Here is a 12,985-nt window from a genome sequence, read left to right as displayed (position 1 = left end):
GGATTTGAAGTACCACCAGGGTCCAGAGCTATAAAGTTGTTAACTATGAAGTGATAGCATTGCTTTCCCAGTACGTCTTGCACATCAGATCGTGGCAGTTTTGATAGCGGAGTTTCAGTAAAGTTTTCAATAGTGGCCTCATCCTGGGATTAGTAGAGTAAGTGCAGACTGCAGAGGTAACTTCCACTGCACTAAGTGATGGAGTGGTCTATTGTTTGGAATGATATTGGAATAATGTCAGATTCCCAGCTAAGCCACCAAAACCTACTAAAACCACAGTATACCTTTAAGTGGATTAATTTAGGCCTAACCCTCTAGCCACCATGAGTCAACCTGGCAGACAGGAGCACTGCTCATTTGGGTCTTGTGAACAGGAACAGTTCCCGCGCTTTTTCTCCCTTGCTGGTAAGGATGATCACAGCTAATCAAGGTTATTGAGTACTAATGATGTGCCAGGTGCTATGCTGAATGCTTCACTTGCTTTATGTCATTTGATGCTTTTGTCTCCTCCATGAAGTAGGCACTGTTATTCCCTTTCAGGCAACTTGCCCAGTGGTGATGCAGCTAGTGAGAAGAACCAAAACAGAATCCAAGTCCATCTGTCTCTAATCCTGTCCTCCGCACCAGTGGACGACACCACCACCCACTTGTCTTTGTGGCAGCCCAGGGAAACTGGGTCTCTATGCTCCCTGGTCTGAGTCCAGGATTCTGGTGAGATTAGGAATGGGGAAGGAGGACTACCCTCTTGGGATAGGGGCTTTCCACAGCCATTCTGTCTCTTTGTTTTTTTCTGTCTCCAGTCCCAGAAATGGCTTACCTACCCCCTTTCCACTGCCACCTATTTATTGCCTCCAATCAGGGCTTCTCTCTTTGCTCCTGGAACAGGCTACTCAGTCATGCTCCTACCCTCCTGTGCTTAAAGTCAGCATAAAGTCCTCTTCAGGCTTTCTAAGAGTTCCTACAATAAGTAAGAGATGGAGAAAGCTGGAAAATGGTTAAGCTGTTACCTCAACAGATATATATATGTGTATGTATGTATATCTATATATATAAATACTTACTATCGTATATTTTAACCTAGACCCTGTGAGTGTGAAAAATGGGCATGGATGCCAATGACAGGCCTTTGATTAACATCCAGGACTTAAAAAAATCTTCTGTTGCCTAGAAGAACTGTAGTTATGGGCATCTCAGCACAGGATCTGAGTGGGGGCTATTGGGGAGAATAGGGTTCCATGGGTCCAGAGTCATTCTGCGTCCTGCCTCGTTACTGGCACGGGGAAGGAAGGAGCCTCAATCATTTGTGCTACCCACATGGATGAGTAGACTGGTCTAGTCAGCAGCCCAAGGGGAAGCAGGGTAGTTCAGTCCAACAGTGGCCGCTACTGTGTGCTCTGTGCTACCGAGTTCAGGGGGTACAGAAACAACTAAAATGTGGTCCCTACTCTTGGCACTTACCTCTAGTAGAGGATACAGAGGCAGAAAAGAATAATTTCAGTTTCAATAGGGTAAATGTTAAGATGGAGGTGAGCACAGAGGATGAGTCAATAAGTCCAATGCTGAGGGGATATTTGAGCTGAGTCTTAATGGACAAGTAAGGGCCTGGTGAGGAGGTGGGAAGGATATGTCAGATGGAGGGAATGGCATCAACAAAACCATGGAAGGGTGAAATACAGGTGTGGTGTATTCGGGGGAACTACAGAGAGTTTGTTTGGCAAATCTGAACACTTAGGAGACTGTTCCTGACACACAATAGACCCTTAAATGTCAGTTCGAAAAATGGAGTATATAGAGTATGAGAGATGAGTCTGAAGCCATTCATGGATGTCAATGGTTGTCAGCAATAATACACACTTGGAATTTATTGTGTGCTTACTACATGCCAGGTGCATATGCTGAGTACTGTATATGTATTAGCTTAGTTAATTCTCACAAGAGCCTTATGAGGTCAATATTAGTGTTCCTAGGTTTTGATGAGGAGAGCAAGGTCCAGAGAGGTTAAGTAAGTTGTTCAAGGTCACACGGCTAGAAAATTATAGAACTGAGATTTGAAACCCTCGGAGTCTGATTTCAGAACCCGTCTTTTTTAAAAAATTGAGTTATAGTTAACGTACAATATTATATTAATTTCCTGTGTACAACATAGTGATTCAATATTTTTATACATTGTGAAATGATCACCACAATAAGACCTGTTACCATCCATCACCATACAAAGTAATTACAGTATTGTTGACTATATTCCCTATGTGTACATTTCATCCTCATGACATTTATTTTATAGCTGGAAGTTTGTACCTCACCTATTTCATTTGTCCCCCCACTCCTCTCCTCTCTGGCAACCACCAGTTTGTTCTCTGTATCTATGACTCTGTTTTATTATGTTGGTTTATTTGCTTTGTTCTTTAGACATGTAAGTGAAATCATATGGTATTTGTTTTTCTCTGACTTATTTTACCTTGCACAGTACCCTCCAGGTCCAACCGTGTAGCTGCAAATGGCAAGATTTCATTTGTTTCTATGGCTGAGTAATATTCCATTTTATATATATATATATATATATATATATATACATACATACACCACATTCCTATTCATCTATCAATGGACACTTACATTGCTTCCATGTCTTGGCTATTGTAAATAGTGTTGCAATGAACATAGAGGTACATAGATCTTTTTGAATTAGTGTTTTTGTTTTCCTTAGTTAAATATCCAGAACCCATCTGCTTACCCACTGTCCCGTATTGCCTTTCTGAAGGACATGAAAATGATGACATGGTGAGATCTGCTTTTTTTTTTTTTTCCCTCCTCCTTTAGTTCTTTCTTTCTTTCTCTCTTTCTTTCGTTCTTTCTTTCTTTCTTTTTCTTTCTTTCTTTCTTTTTCTTTCTTTCTTTCTTTTCTTTCTTTCTTTCTTTTCTTTCTTTCTTTCTTTCTCTTCCTTCCTTCCTTCCTTCCTTCCTTTCTTCCTTTCTTTCTAACGTTTTTATTGGAGTATAATTGCTTTACAATGGTGTGTTAGTTTCTGCTTTATAACAAAGTGAATCAGCTATACATATACGTATATCCCCCTAACTCCTCCCTCTTGCGTCTCCCTCCCACCCTCCCTATCCCACCCCTCTAGGTGGTCACAAAACACCAAGCTGATCTCCCTGTGCTATGCAGCTGTTTCCCACTAGCTATCTGTTTTACATTTGGTAGTGTATATATGTCCATGCCACTCTCTCACTTCGTCCCAGCTTACCCTTCCCCCTCCCCGTGTCCTCAAGTCCATTCTCTACGTCTGCGTCTTTATTCCTGTCCTGCCCCTAGGTTCTTCATGACCTTTTTTTTTTTCTTAGATTCCATATATAAGTGTTAGCATACGGTATTTGTTTTTCTCTTTCTGACTTACTTCACTCTGTATGACAGACTCTAGGGCATCCACCTCACTACAAATAACTCAATTTCATTTCTTTTTATGGCTAATATTCCATTGTATATATGTGCCACATCTTCTTTATCCATTCATCTGTCGATGGACACTTAGGTTGCTTCCATGTCCTGGCTATTGTAAATAGAGCTGCAATGAACATTGTGGTACATGACTCTTTTTGAATTACGGTTTTCTCAGGGTATATGCCCAGTAGTGGGATTGCTGGGTCATATAGTAATTCTATTTTTAGCTTTTTAAGGAACCTCCATACTGTTCTCCATAGTGGCTGTATCAGTTTACATTCCCATCAACAGTGTATGAGGGTTCCCTTTTCTCCACACCCTCTCCAGCATTTATTGTTTGTGAGATCTGCTTTTTAAATACATAACACTGGCTGAAATGCAGAAGGTGGATTTAAGGGGGAAAGGAGGCTCAGGGGCCTGCCAGGGCTGTGTGAATCAGAGATGCTGTGTTCCTGGCAGTGCTTTAGGGCCTTTGGGAGCATGGCCACTGGGGAAGCCACCTCTTAGGGGGATACTCCTATGATTCCTCCAGTGTCATCACCACCCTGTCTTACCTTGAGAGGAGAATTCTAGGTTTAGAGGAATGTCATCCTAACAGTACCATCTACCTTGCTTGAAGACAAGCTAGAGAGTCCTAATGGAAGTGGCAGGAAAACTATGTATGTCTCTGAACTCTTCGGCCTCCTTTTTCTTTTTCTTCTCTTTTTAAGTAGCAACATATATATATATATATTTTTTTTTTTTTAAGAAATCTCCATTTTAATGTTTATTTATTAATTTATTTATTTTTGGCTGTGTTGGGTCTTCGTTTCTGTGCGAGGGCTTTCTCTAGTTGCGGCAAGTGGGGGTCACTCTTCATCGCGGTGCGCGGGCCTCTCACTATCGCGGCCCCTCTTGTTGCGGAGCACAGGCTTCAGATGCGCAGGCTCAGTAGTTGTGGCTCACAGGCCCAGCCGCTCCGTGGCATGTGGGATCTTCCCAGACCAGGGCTTGAACCCGTGTCCCCTGCATTGGCAGGCGGATTCTCAACCACTGCGCCACCAGGGAAGCCCTTAAGTAGCAACATATATTTTTAAAAATTCATTAACCACTAAAAATAATAATAGCTACAATTTTGGTGTGTTTTGTGTGCCAGCACTGTGTATGTACTTACATCAATCTCATTTAATCCTCATAACCCTGTGTATGTTGGTCTTCTTAGAATTGGGGAAGCTGAGGGTGGTTGAATAACTTGCCAAAGTCACTCAGCTAGAACGGAGTAGAACTGGCTTCTGATTCCAGAGCCCACTTCTTTTCCAGACAGTCTTTACCTACCCTCCTCCAATACACCCCACAAAAACAGCAACACTGAGGCACATCTAGGGGTGGTCCTGTCCTGTGGCTGGAGGTGTCACTTCCCCTGGCGAGTTCTGCCTTCTCGGTTTCTGTGGCTCTGTGTGTGGCGGTACAGTCTTGTTCCCACATCATTTTTCCAGTTCCTTCCTGACTTATCTGAGGAATTCGTACCTCCTACCCCTCCATCCTGGGGACACTCAGAAGGTTCTGTTTTGAGTTCCACCTGCAATTGTGGCTCCTTGTGGAAAAGGCCAGTCCGTGAGGTGGAAAAGGCCAGTCCGTGAGGTGGGACGGCCAGGTTTGCTGTGCGCTCCCTATGTGTTTGGCTCTCAGAGTGGTGTATCTAAGGTCTTTGTTTTTAATCATAATAGTTCACATCTTTGCTTTCCATGCTGCCCAGCGGGAGCCAGCTGGAGGTGGTAGCAAATCTTCCTTTAATTTCCACTGTGATGGATTATTACTTCATTTAAAATGGTGTTTAATTTGTACACGTGCCCTGAGGCTTTAAAAAAGCGAGCTCATTTGATTATTGTTGGAAATCAATTTAGACTCCACAGTATGTTCAGCGGGTTGGACTCATGAAGCCCCATGGAGCCTGTGGCCCCATTAACAGGTACCAGAGTCCAAAAATTAGAATGTGGTGAGTTCTACAGCCCCATACCCTTAATTTCTTCCATAAAAAAAAAAATCTGTTTCATCTTCCTTCCTAAAAACTGACTTCTTTTTTACTTCCTTTTTACAAACAGACTTCTTTTTAAAGAAGCAGCTTTTAATATTTTCCCTTAAGAGGGAAGAAGACAGTAATAGGTGATTACTTTTCGGTCCCTAGCTCTCACCTTTTTTCTCTCACTCAGCCTGTTCTCTCCTTTATTCTCAGGCACAAGGAGCCCCTGTTGATCCTCCTTCACTTTGCTTTCCACTTTCCCTCTCTCATTCCTTCTTGATTGCCCTGTACCAGTGGAACAAGATTCATATTTCAGCAAGCCACTTTTTCTTTTCTTCCTTCTTGGGTAAGGAGTCACTTTTGTGGGTGCCTGTCAATTCCTAGGAAAGAGTGAGAGGAGCAGAATGACCACAGAGCAAAGTCCAAGGCCTGCAGCCTAGGCTCTCTGGGGCTTTTCTAGCACCAGGCAGCCTGGGATGTTGCTTGCATGGTCTCTTTTTAAGTTCTGAGCTGTGGTGTGCAATGAATGTGTTTGTATGTGACATACTCACATTTAATGCACACTATGAATGCTGATTTCTCCAAAGGTAGCTATGAATAAGTTTTGAGATTCACATTTGAAGCTGAGCATAACCAGAAACCCCTGCCGGTGAACTTTTTTTGGGTTTCCTGCAGAAGAGAAGTGAGAAAAGAAATAATTCGACTCTGGGGAAAGGCATAATTTAGAAGCCGTCTGCATGTGTAAGAAAACAGACTCTGTGGCTGCTCTATAAACCCAGACTGGCAGCCAGGGCTCATTGTTTCCTTTCCTTCCTTCAGTGTTTGTATAAGGCGAACGGGGCCAGCGCTTCTCCTGCTCCCCACCGGGCGGCTGAGGCTGTGGACTTCAGAAGTGGCTGGCCTGGGGCAAGCCTCCCACTCGCTTCCCCTGCTTCCGTCTTTCCTGTTCCTTACCCCCCTGACCTGTCACCCCTTCCTTTTCTGGAAATACTGTCCTTCCTGAGAGTGGAACAGGAGTATTGGAAGGTTCAAGGATATTTCAGGAAACCTCAAGTGGGGTATTTAGCTCTTTCTACCACCTGTTACACTTCAACACCCAACAGCATTGGTCTACCATGGGCTTTGGTTTTGACCACTCACCTTCCACTTCTTCCACTTCCACTATGCCTGGGTGAGACGCGGGGGTTCTGATCCAAGGGGTCGTGTTATCTCTTGTTATGGCCAGGCCTAACTCCGAGGCAAAGCTGGGGAGGTTAATTCTCACCCCCATATTCTTGAAGTATTTCTGTGATGTTCAGTTTAATCTGATTACTCGTCTTTAAAATTAGCGATGGGAGGGCTTACCTGGTGGTGCAGTGGTTGAGAATCTGCCTGCCAATACAGGGGACACGGGTTCGAGCCCGGGTCTGGGAGGATCCCACATGCTGCGGAGCGACTAGGTCCATGAGCCACAATTGCTGAGCCTGCGCGTCTGGAGCCTGTGCTCCGCAATAAGAGAGGCCGCGATAGCGAGAGGCCTGCACACCGCGATGAAGAGTGGCCCCCACTTGCCGCAACTAGAGAAAGCCCTCGCACAGAAACGAAGACCCAGCACAGCCATAAATAAATTAATTAATTAAAAAAAAAAGTTATTAAAAAAAAAAAATTAGCGGTGGGAGACCGAGCAGGGAAGACATTATGCCTGGGCCCCTGTAGGTCTGAATCCCTTCAACAGTTGGACATCTTGTGTAATTGGTCACCCTGGATGTGGCGCTTGCTTGGCTCAGCTCCTCAAGGGACATGCAGGGTAAAGGATAGTGACCACTGCTGTCCTTCAGCCTAGTGCTGGCCAGTGGTGTTGGCCACTCAGGAAGCTATGCAGAGTCCCAGGGGTATAGTGGCTTTCAGTGACATTATGGTGGGAAGGATGTCGGGGAAGAGGGCAGCTTCCCTGCTGAAGATTTGGTTCCAGTGAGGTTCAGAGGAAAAAGAGGACTATGATTTGTGGGCTTTCTCCAAACATCCAGATGGATCCCAGGCAGAATCCAGCAAGGAAGATCTGATTTTGTTTGTCTTCCTCCCCTGTCTCTCTAAATAATTTTATCTTCAAAGCATGACGCAGGCGTTAATTAACACTCCGGCTCTCCTGGGAGGTAGGCAAGCGGGAACACCACCCCCGTTAGTGAAGCCCAGGGAATAGGTAGGTCCAGAAGCCTCAGGTATGTGAGCCACAGAGAAGCGGAGTGGATCTCAGACCTTGGGGTTTTGCCCTCAGACCTTTACTTGGACATACCCTAGGTGGCCCTAGGAGCCACCCCTCTATCTCAGTGTCCTTCTTTCCCATTAGAATAAAAAAGCTGAGGTTATGGAAGGAAAAATGCTTGGTACTGTGGGATGAGTAATGGAAAATTTGAGAGTTGAAGAGAAATTCTGGTCAGATTCACTGTTGTTGTGAATTTTAGATGCAGGATCCTGATTATACCATTAGTTTCATTAATTTACTTGCTTTAAAAAAACGTGCTGAGCATCTACTTCTGGGCAAGGTATTACAAACAGAGTCACTTCTCCTAGAAGTACTGGCTAGCTGCGAGGGATCCTGCTGGTTGGGAACTTGATCCTTTGTATCCCATGCTTAGTTCATAAGCAAAAGGTGGTGTGGGGTTTGTTGCCTCTTCGGATGGTGGTTTCGAGTGCTGGAGGACTCCTGGCATCTGGAAATGGATGAGAAATCCACTTGTGATTGTTGATGTAGCAAATCTCTAGAGACTAAACTTTTTAAGCCATTTATCTTGGTTGGATCAGGAGAAGGGTACCCTTAGGAGTCCTCTCCCTGGGGTTGGAGGTAGCATATCTTTAAGCCTGGCCTTTTCTAGGGCTCCCTAGGAATGGTGATCATGCCGGTTTGCTGGATGTTGGTAGGGTAACTCCTGAGAGCCCTGAGTTGATACTGAACCTCCGACTCTAGAACTGCAGCAATGTTGGGATCTCCATTGGTTTCTTTCTTATTCACGGGGCATCTTGGCACAGTGTAAGAACAGAGAAGTGGGGTCATTTTATCCTGTAAACGTTGCCCTCTCTCGGGTGGCAGTTGGACTCTACTGTACTGGCTTTGCAGGAAGCCCAGCTCCATCAGCTAATGATATTCCTTATCTTGGCACTGCAGGCTGCTGAGAACCAGCCCTAGACCTCTGCTTGAGGGTCCTTCCTCTGAAGACATCACCAGTGTGTGGAGCCTGCCCCACACCCACCCCCTGCCAAACCACGGCCTTTACCTGTGTCTTCCGGTGTTTCCCGTGCGACCCATCCTGTGGGAGTGCCTCGTGGGCCACCCCAGAGTTCACCCCACACTCAGCAGCGCCAATGGTGAAGATGACAAGATCCAAGACCTTCCAGGCATATCTGCCCTCTTGCCACCGGACCTACAGCTGCATTCACTGCAGAGCCCACTTGGCCAATCATGATGAACTTATTTCCAAGGTACATGTTCCCTGCAGGCCTTGCTTGCCTACCTTGGGGGAGGGCACTTCTGGCTTCTAGGTTTGCAGACGTTTATCAGCTCTGCCAAAGGGCCCGGAACATTTGTATTCCTTCTTTTGTCCAGGGAGGGCTGACCCACGTGGCTGTCTCACTCAGCTGAGAAATAACTCAGAGGTAGGGGGAGAGTGTACTCGTTTAATTTTGTAACTTTGGAAAGTAAATGTCAGCCCTGTGGAGTCTGGGGGGGCTGGGGGCTCGCGAGCCGGAGGGGAGAGGGGCTGAAAAGGGGTTGGAGCCTTGCGCTCAGCTTGCCTGGGCTGTGTTCGCAGATGCATGCGATGTAGGGTGCTGCCTGCCTAGAAAGGAATTCTGAGAAAGGTGGTCTCTTGTAGGAGAGGTTAATGGCTGAAATGAGAGAGGGGAGTATTGCTTTTGAAGCTCCTAGGGAAGGTTACCAGATGATTTAGTTACTAAAATGGGTGGCCTTTGGAGGACCAAAAGTGGCTTGGTGAAGAGCTGACCCACTGGCTTGTCGGGACCTTTTGGGCTTCTACGTGAGGTGAAATGGCATGACGTTTGGTCACAATCAGAAGAAAGAGTGGAACCACATTTTCCCTGAGGAGCCTTGGCACCTGCTTCCTGAAGTTGGGGTGGGGGGATTATTAACAAATAAATAAACCTAATGTCCGGTTGAGCAGTCCAGACACTGGCTGCTTCAGGCAGCGTTCAAAGGGGAGCTACTCCCTCCTGGCCCCAAGCTCCTTGCCAAGGGAGGAGAAGCAGCTTTACTAGGCTGCAGGAAAAGGAGAAAGAGCTCATGGGGGACTTTTCGCTTTAAAAAGCATCCTTCTTCAGAACCTGGACTTCATGCCATTAAAGTAAAAAAAAAAAAAAAAACCTTTATGCGGACTCAGACAAAGTTTAAAAAAAACAAAATTTAGTGTTCTTGATCTGTTTACAAGAACTCCTAGAAAAGGTGGCATCACTTTCCCTGCCTCTGGCTCGGTAGCCCCGGGCAGAGTGGGAGGAAGGACCAGCAGTTACAGAGCAGCCCTGTCCAGCTGGCTGATCTGACAGGAAGTGGAGAAGCTGCTTGAACAACCACGTCTGATAGTGGGGATTCTCACATCAGGACTGCAGATGGAAGAACTCCTCCTTCTAGGCCTCTTCTAGGGTCTAGGGTTACCAAAAGGCTTGAACCCTGCAGCCCTCAAGAGTCCTGGTCTCTGGCCCACTTTCCCTTCTCTAGGTTTCTGCTAATTCCTCTCCTCTGTGCTATTTGTGTTCCAGCCAGCCTATAGCTTCCTCCTCTGTCAGCTAACTCATCTTGTCTCAGATTCCTCCTGGATCTTTGGGGAACCCCTGGAGTCTGGAAGTTTGGATGTGGGGAGGCTATGTCAGTGAGAGGAGAGGGGAGTCAGTCCTCTTCGCTTTGGAAGCTTGGAGGGAAAATGTGAGTTATCCTACTTCTGGAAATCTCCAGAGGAGTAGAAGCCAAGACATCTTTTTAATATCCAGAAGTACTGTGGGGACTTCCCTGGAGGTGCAGTGGTTAAGAATCCGCCTGCCAATGCAGGGGACACGGGTTCAAGCCCTGGTCCGGGAAGATCCCACATGCTGCAGAGCAACTAGGCCTGTGCGCCACAACTACTGAGCCTGCACTCTAGAGCCCGCGAGCCACAACTACTGAGCCCATGTGCTACAACTACTGAAGCCGGCACACCTAGAGCCCGTGCTCCGCAACAAGAGAAGCCACCACAATGAGAAGCCTGTGCACCGCAATGAAGAGTAGCCCCCGCTCACCGCAACTAGAGAAAGCCCGCGCGCAGCAACAAAGGCCCAACGCAGCCAAAAATAAATAAATAAATAACTAAATTTATTAAAAGAAAAAAGAAAGAAGTACTGTGTATCGTAAGAAGTGGAGGTAACCATAAACTGTATTTAAGCACCTTCTGTGTACTAAAAACTACTAAACACTTTATAAATATTATCTCACTTAACCCTCATAAGAAGCCTTTAAGGTAGGTGATGTTAGTCATATATTATATGGATGGAGAAGCTGAAACTCAAACAAGTTGTCCAAGAACTCAAGTCTTGAGTTCTCAAAGAAGAGAGAGCAATTACTTTGAGCGTGTTCAAGAAAAATTTCTGGAAGAGGTGGTATTTGAGCTGGGCCTTGTAAAATGGTCAGAAGGGAATATGTGGGGATGGTAATGGCCTTCAGAGTTGATGTCTTACCTCTTTGGCTTGGCACACAGGGCCTTGGATGATCTGGCAGAGCCTAGCTTTTGAGTTAGGGTCCCTGCCGCTTCCTTGCTTTATGTTCCAACCACTTGGAACTAAGCAACATTTCCCTGAATATGCAGATAGGGGTGTTTCAGGCCTCTGTGCTTCAGCCAAAAGCATCCGTTTTTCTTTACCTCCTTCCTCTCTCACAGGAGCTCTTACACATCCTTTCCTCCTGGGGCCATGTCCTATTAGCTTTGTATCTCTGGGTCAGAATCTGACCCATGGCAAGAGCTCAGTAAATGGTCAAATAAACAGATGGATGGCTCTTGAGCCTTGGGAGAAGACAAGTGATGAGCAAAAAAGACTGTTGGCCTCATGTCCTCCTTTCTGCCCCTTTTGGGGCAGAAAGGCTCCTTCACAAGTCCAGGCCAAAGTCAGCACAGGCTGCAGTTTCATTGGCTACAACCGGTGCACAGATGGGGTGCATTAGAGCTTGATGATTAAAGAGTTGTGTTAAATGCCTGACCGTGGGGAGAGAGTGAGGGAACTGTGGCTGGCATTGCACAAAGATTCCTTTATTTCATTCCACAGCCACCCCCGGCGTTAAATAATCTATAGATTCTTATGCAGGTCCGCTTAATGGAAAGATCATTGCCCCAGCCCCCTCCTTGGAAAATGGGCCTTTCATTTTGTTTCTCTCTTCCATTTAAGAAAGTTCAGGGAGAGAATGTTTCTCCTGTTCTCCCCTCTTGACATAATCTCCTATGCGGTTTCAGAATCCACCCAGTGGGAGTTAGGAGCTGGGAAGCAGCTAACTGGAGCAGCAGTGTAATTAAATGATACTTTGTACTTGTAACAGAGCCTTTCATCTGGAAGCTTGACATTCCATTGTTTGTTGTTTTTTTTTTTTAAAAAGTGAGTCTGCCTTCATTATGGAGAAGGCAACACAAAGGTCCAGAGAACTAAAGCTCAGAGCACGTGGCTAGCAGAGAACTGGGAACAGGATCAGGACTTCGGGCTCCCTTCTTATCAGCGTGGCTGAGCCGCCATGGAAATGTGTACTTGTCAAGTTTTAAACAGTTAGGGGCTGTATTGATGTGGTGGAAAGACTCCTGCACTAGGCCTTCTGTCTTCCCAGCTTGCTTCAGATTCCTAGAGGCCTGGAATCAGCTGTCCAACCTCTGAGTCTTAGCTTCTCACTAAAAAAATGAGTCAAATAATATCTGCTGTGTCTAATGGCTAGTAGTTAGCACTCGTGTGCTTACTGTGTGCCATGGCCGGAACAGTCCTAGGAGGTAGCCCTACCTTATTTGAGTGTGGGGGGAGTAGGCTTACCTCATTGGGTTGTTAGGAGGCTGGATGAGATCATCGATGTGTGGGTGGCTTGCAAATCACAAAGCTCTATGCAAATGTAAAGTAGTCCCTTTGCTTCTCTTGGCCTTGATGTCCCAAAAAAAAAAAAAAAAAGCAAGGAGGTGGGGTGGAGGGAATTGTTACTGCCTAAGCAAATTTACTTTAGCCAAGATAGTTTCACTTTAGAACCTGGAGCGCAGGAGTTGGATTTGAGAGAATAAGGCAATGGAAGAGAAGGACAGCCAAGTTGTGTGTGTTGGCAGAAAGGTAAGAGCATTTGCTCTGTAGGACGCTGGGGGGTGCGGGGCGTTGGGGGTGCTTTTTGAATCGATGACAGAACTATCTAGGGAATGTGCTGAGGCCTCCTACAATTTCTTTCTTCGGGGGTGCTGTGGTCTAAATGCTGAAGTGTTTGCACGCAGAGGTATTTTGAGTTGGCACGAGGAATTGCTCACGCTGTTGTTTCTCACTTAATGGTGCAAGTCACAGTATAAAAATATACTTTGGTT

The 12,985-nt window shown here is 45.9% G+C and overlaps 1 protein-coding gene across 1 annotated transcript in view; it reads left to right on the top strand.

The window, feature by feature from the left end:
• Window positions 1–8,590: 8,590 nt before the first annotated feature.
• YPEL2 (yippee like 2) overlaps window positions 8,591–12,985 on the top strand; it is a 38,129-nt gene continuing 33,734 nt past the window's right edge. The window contains exon 1 of the mRNA XM_061175975.1: window positions 8,591–8,894. Coding sequence (XP_061031958.1) covers window positions 8,778–8,894 — 117 coding nt within the window. The 5' untranslated portion in view covers window positions 8,591–8,777. The remainder of the gene's footprint in view (window positions 8,895–12,985) is intronic.

The sequence above is a fragment of the Eubalaena glacialis genome, chromosome 19 (genome assembly GCF_028564815.1).
Source record: "Eubalaena glacialis isolate mEubGla1 chromosome 19, mEubGla1.1.hap2.+ XY, whole genome shotgun sequence".
Classification (NCBI taxonomy): Eukaryota; Metazoa; Chordata; class Mammalia; order Artiodactyla; family Balaenidae; genus Eubalaena; species Eubalaena glacialis.
The sequence above is the reverse complement of the archived record's forward strand: the minus strand, read 5'-3'. Positions and strand labels throughout refer to the sequence as shown.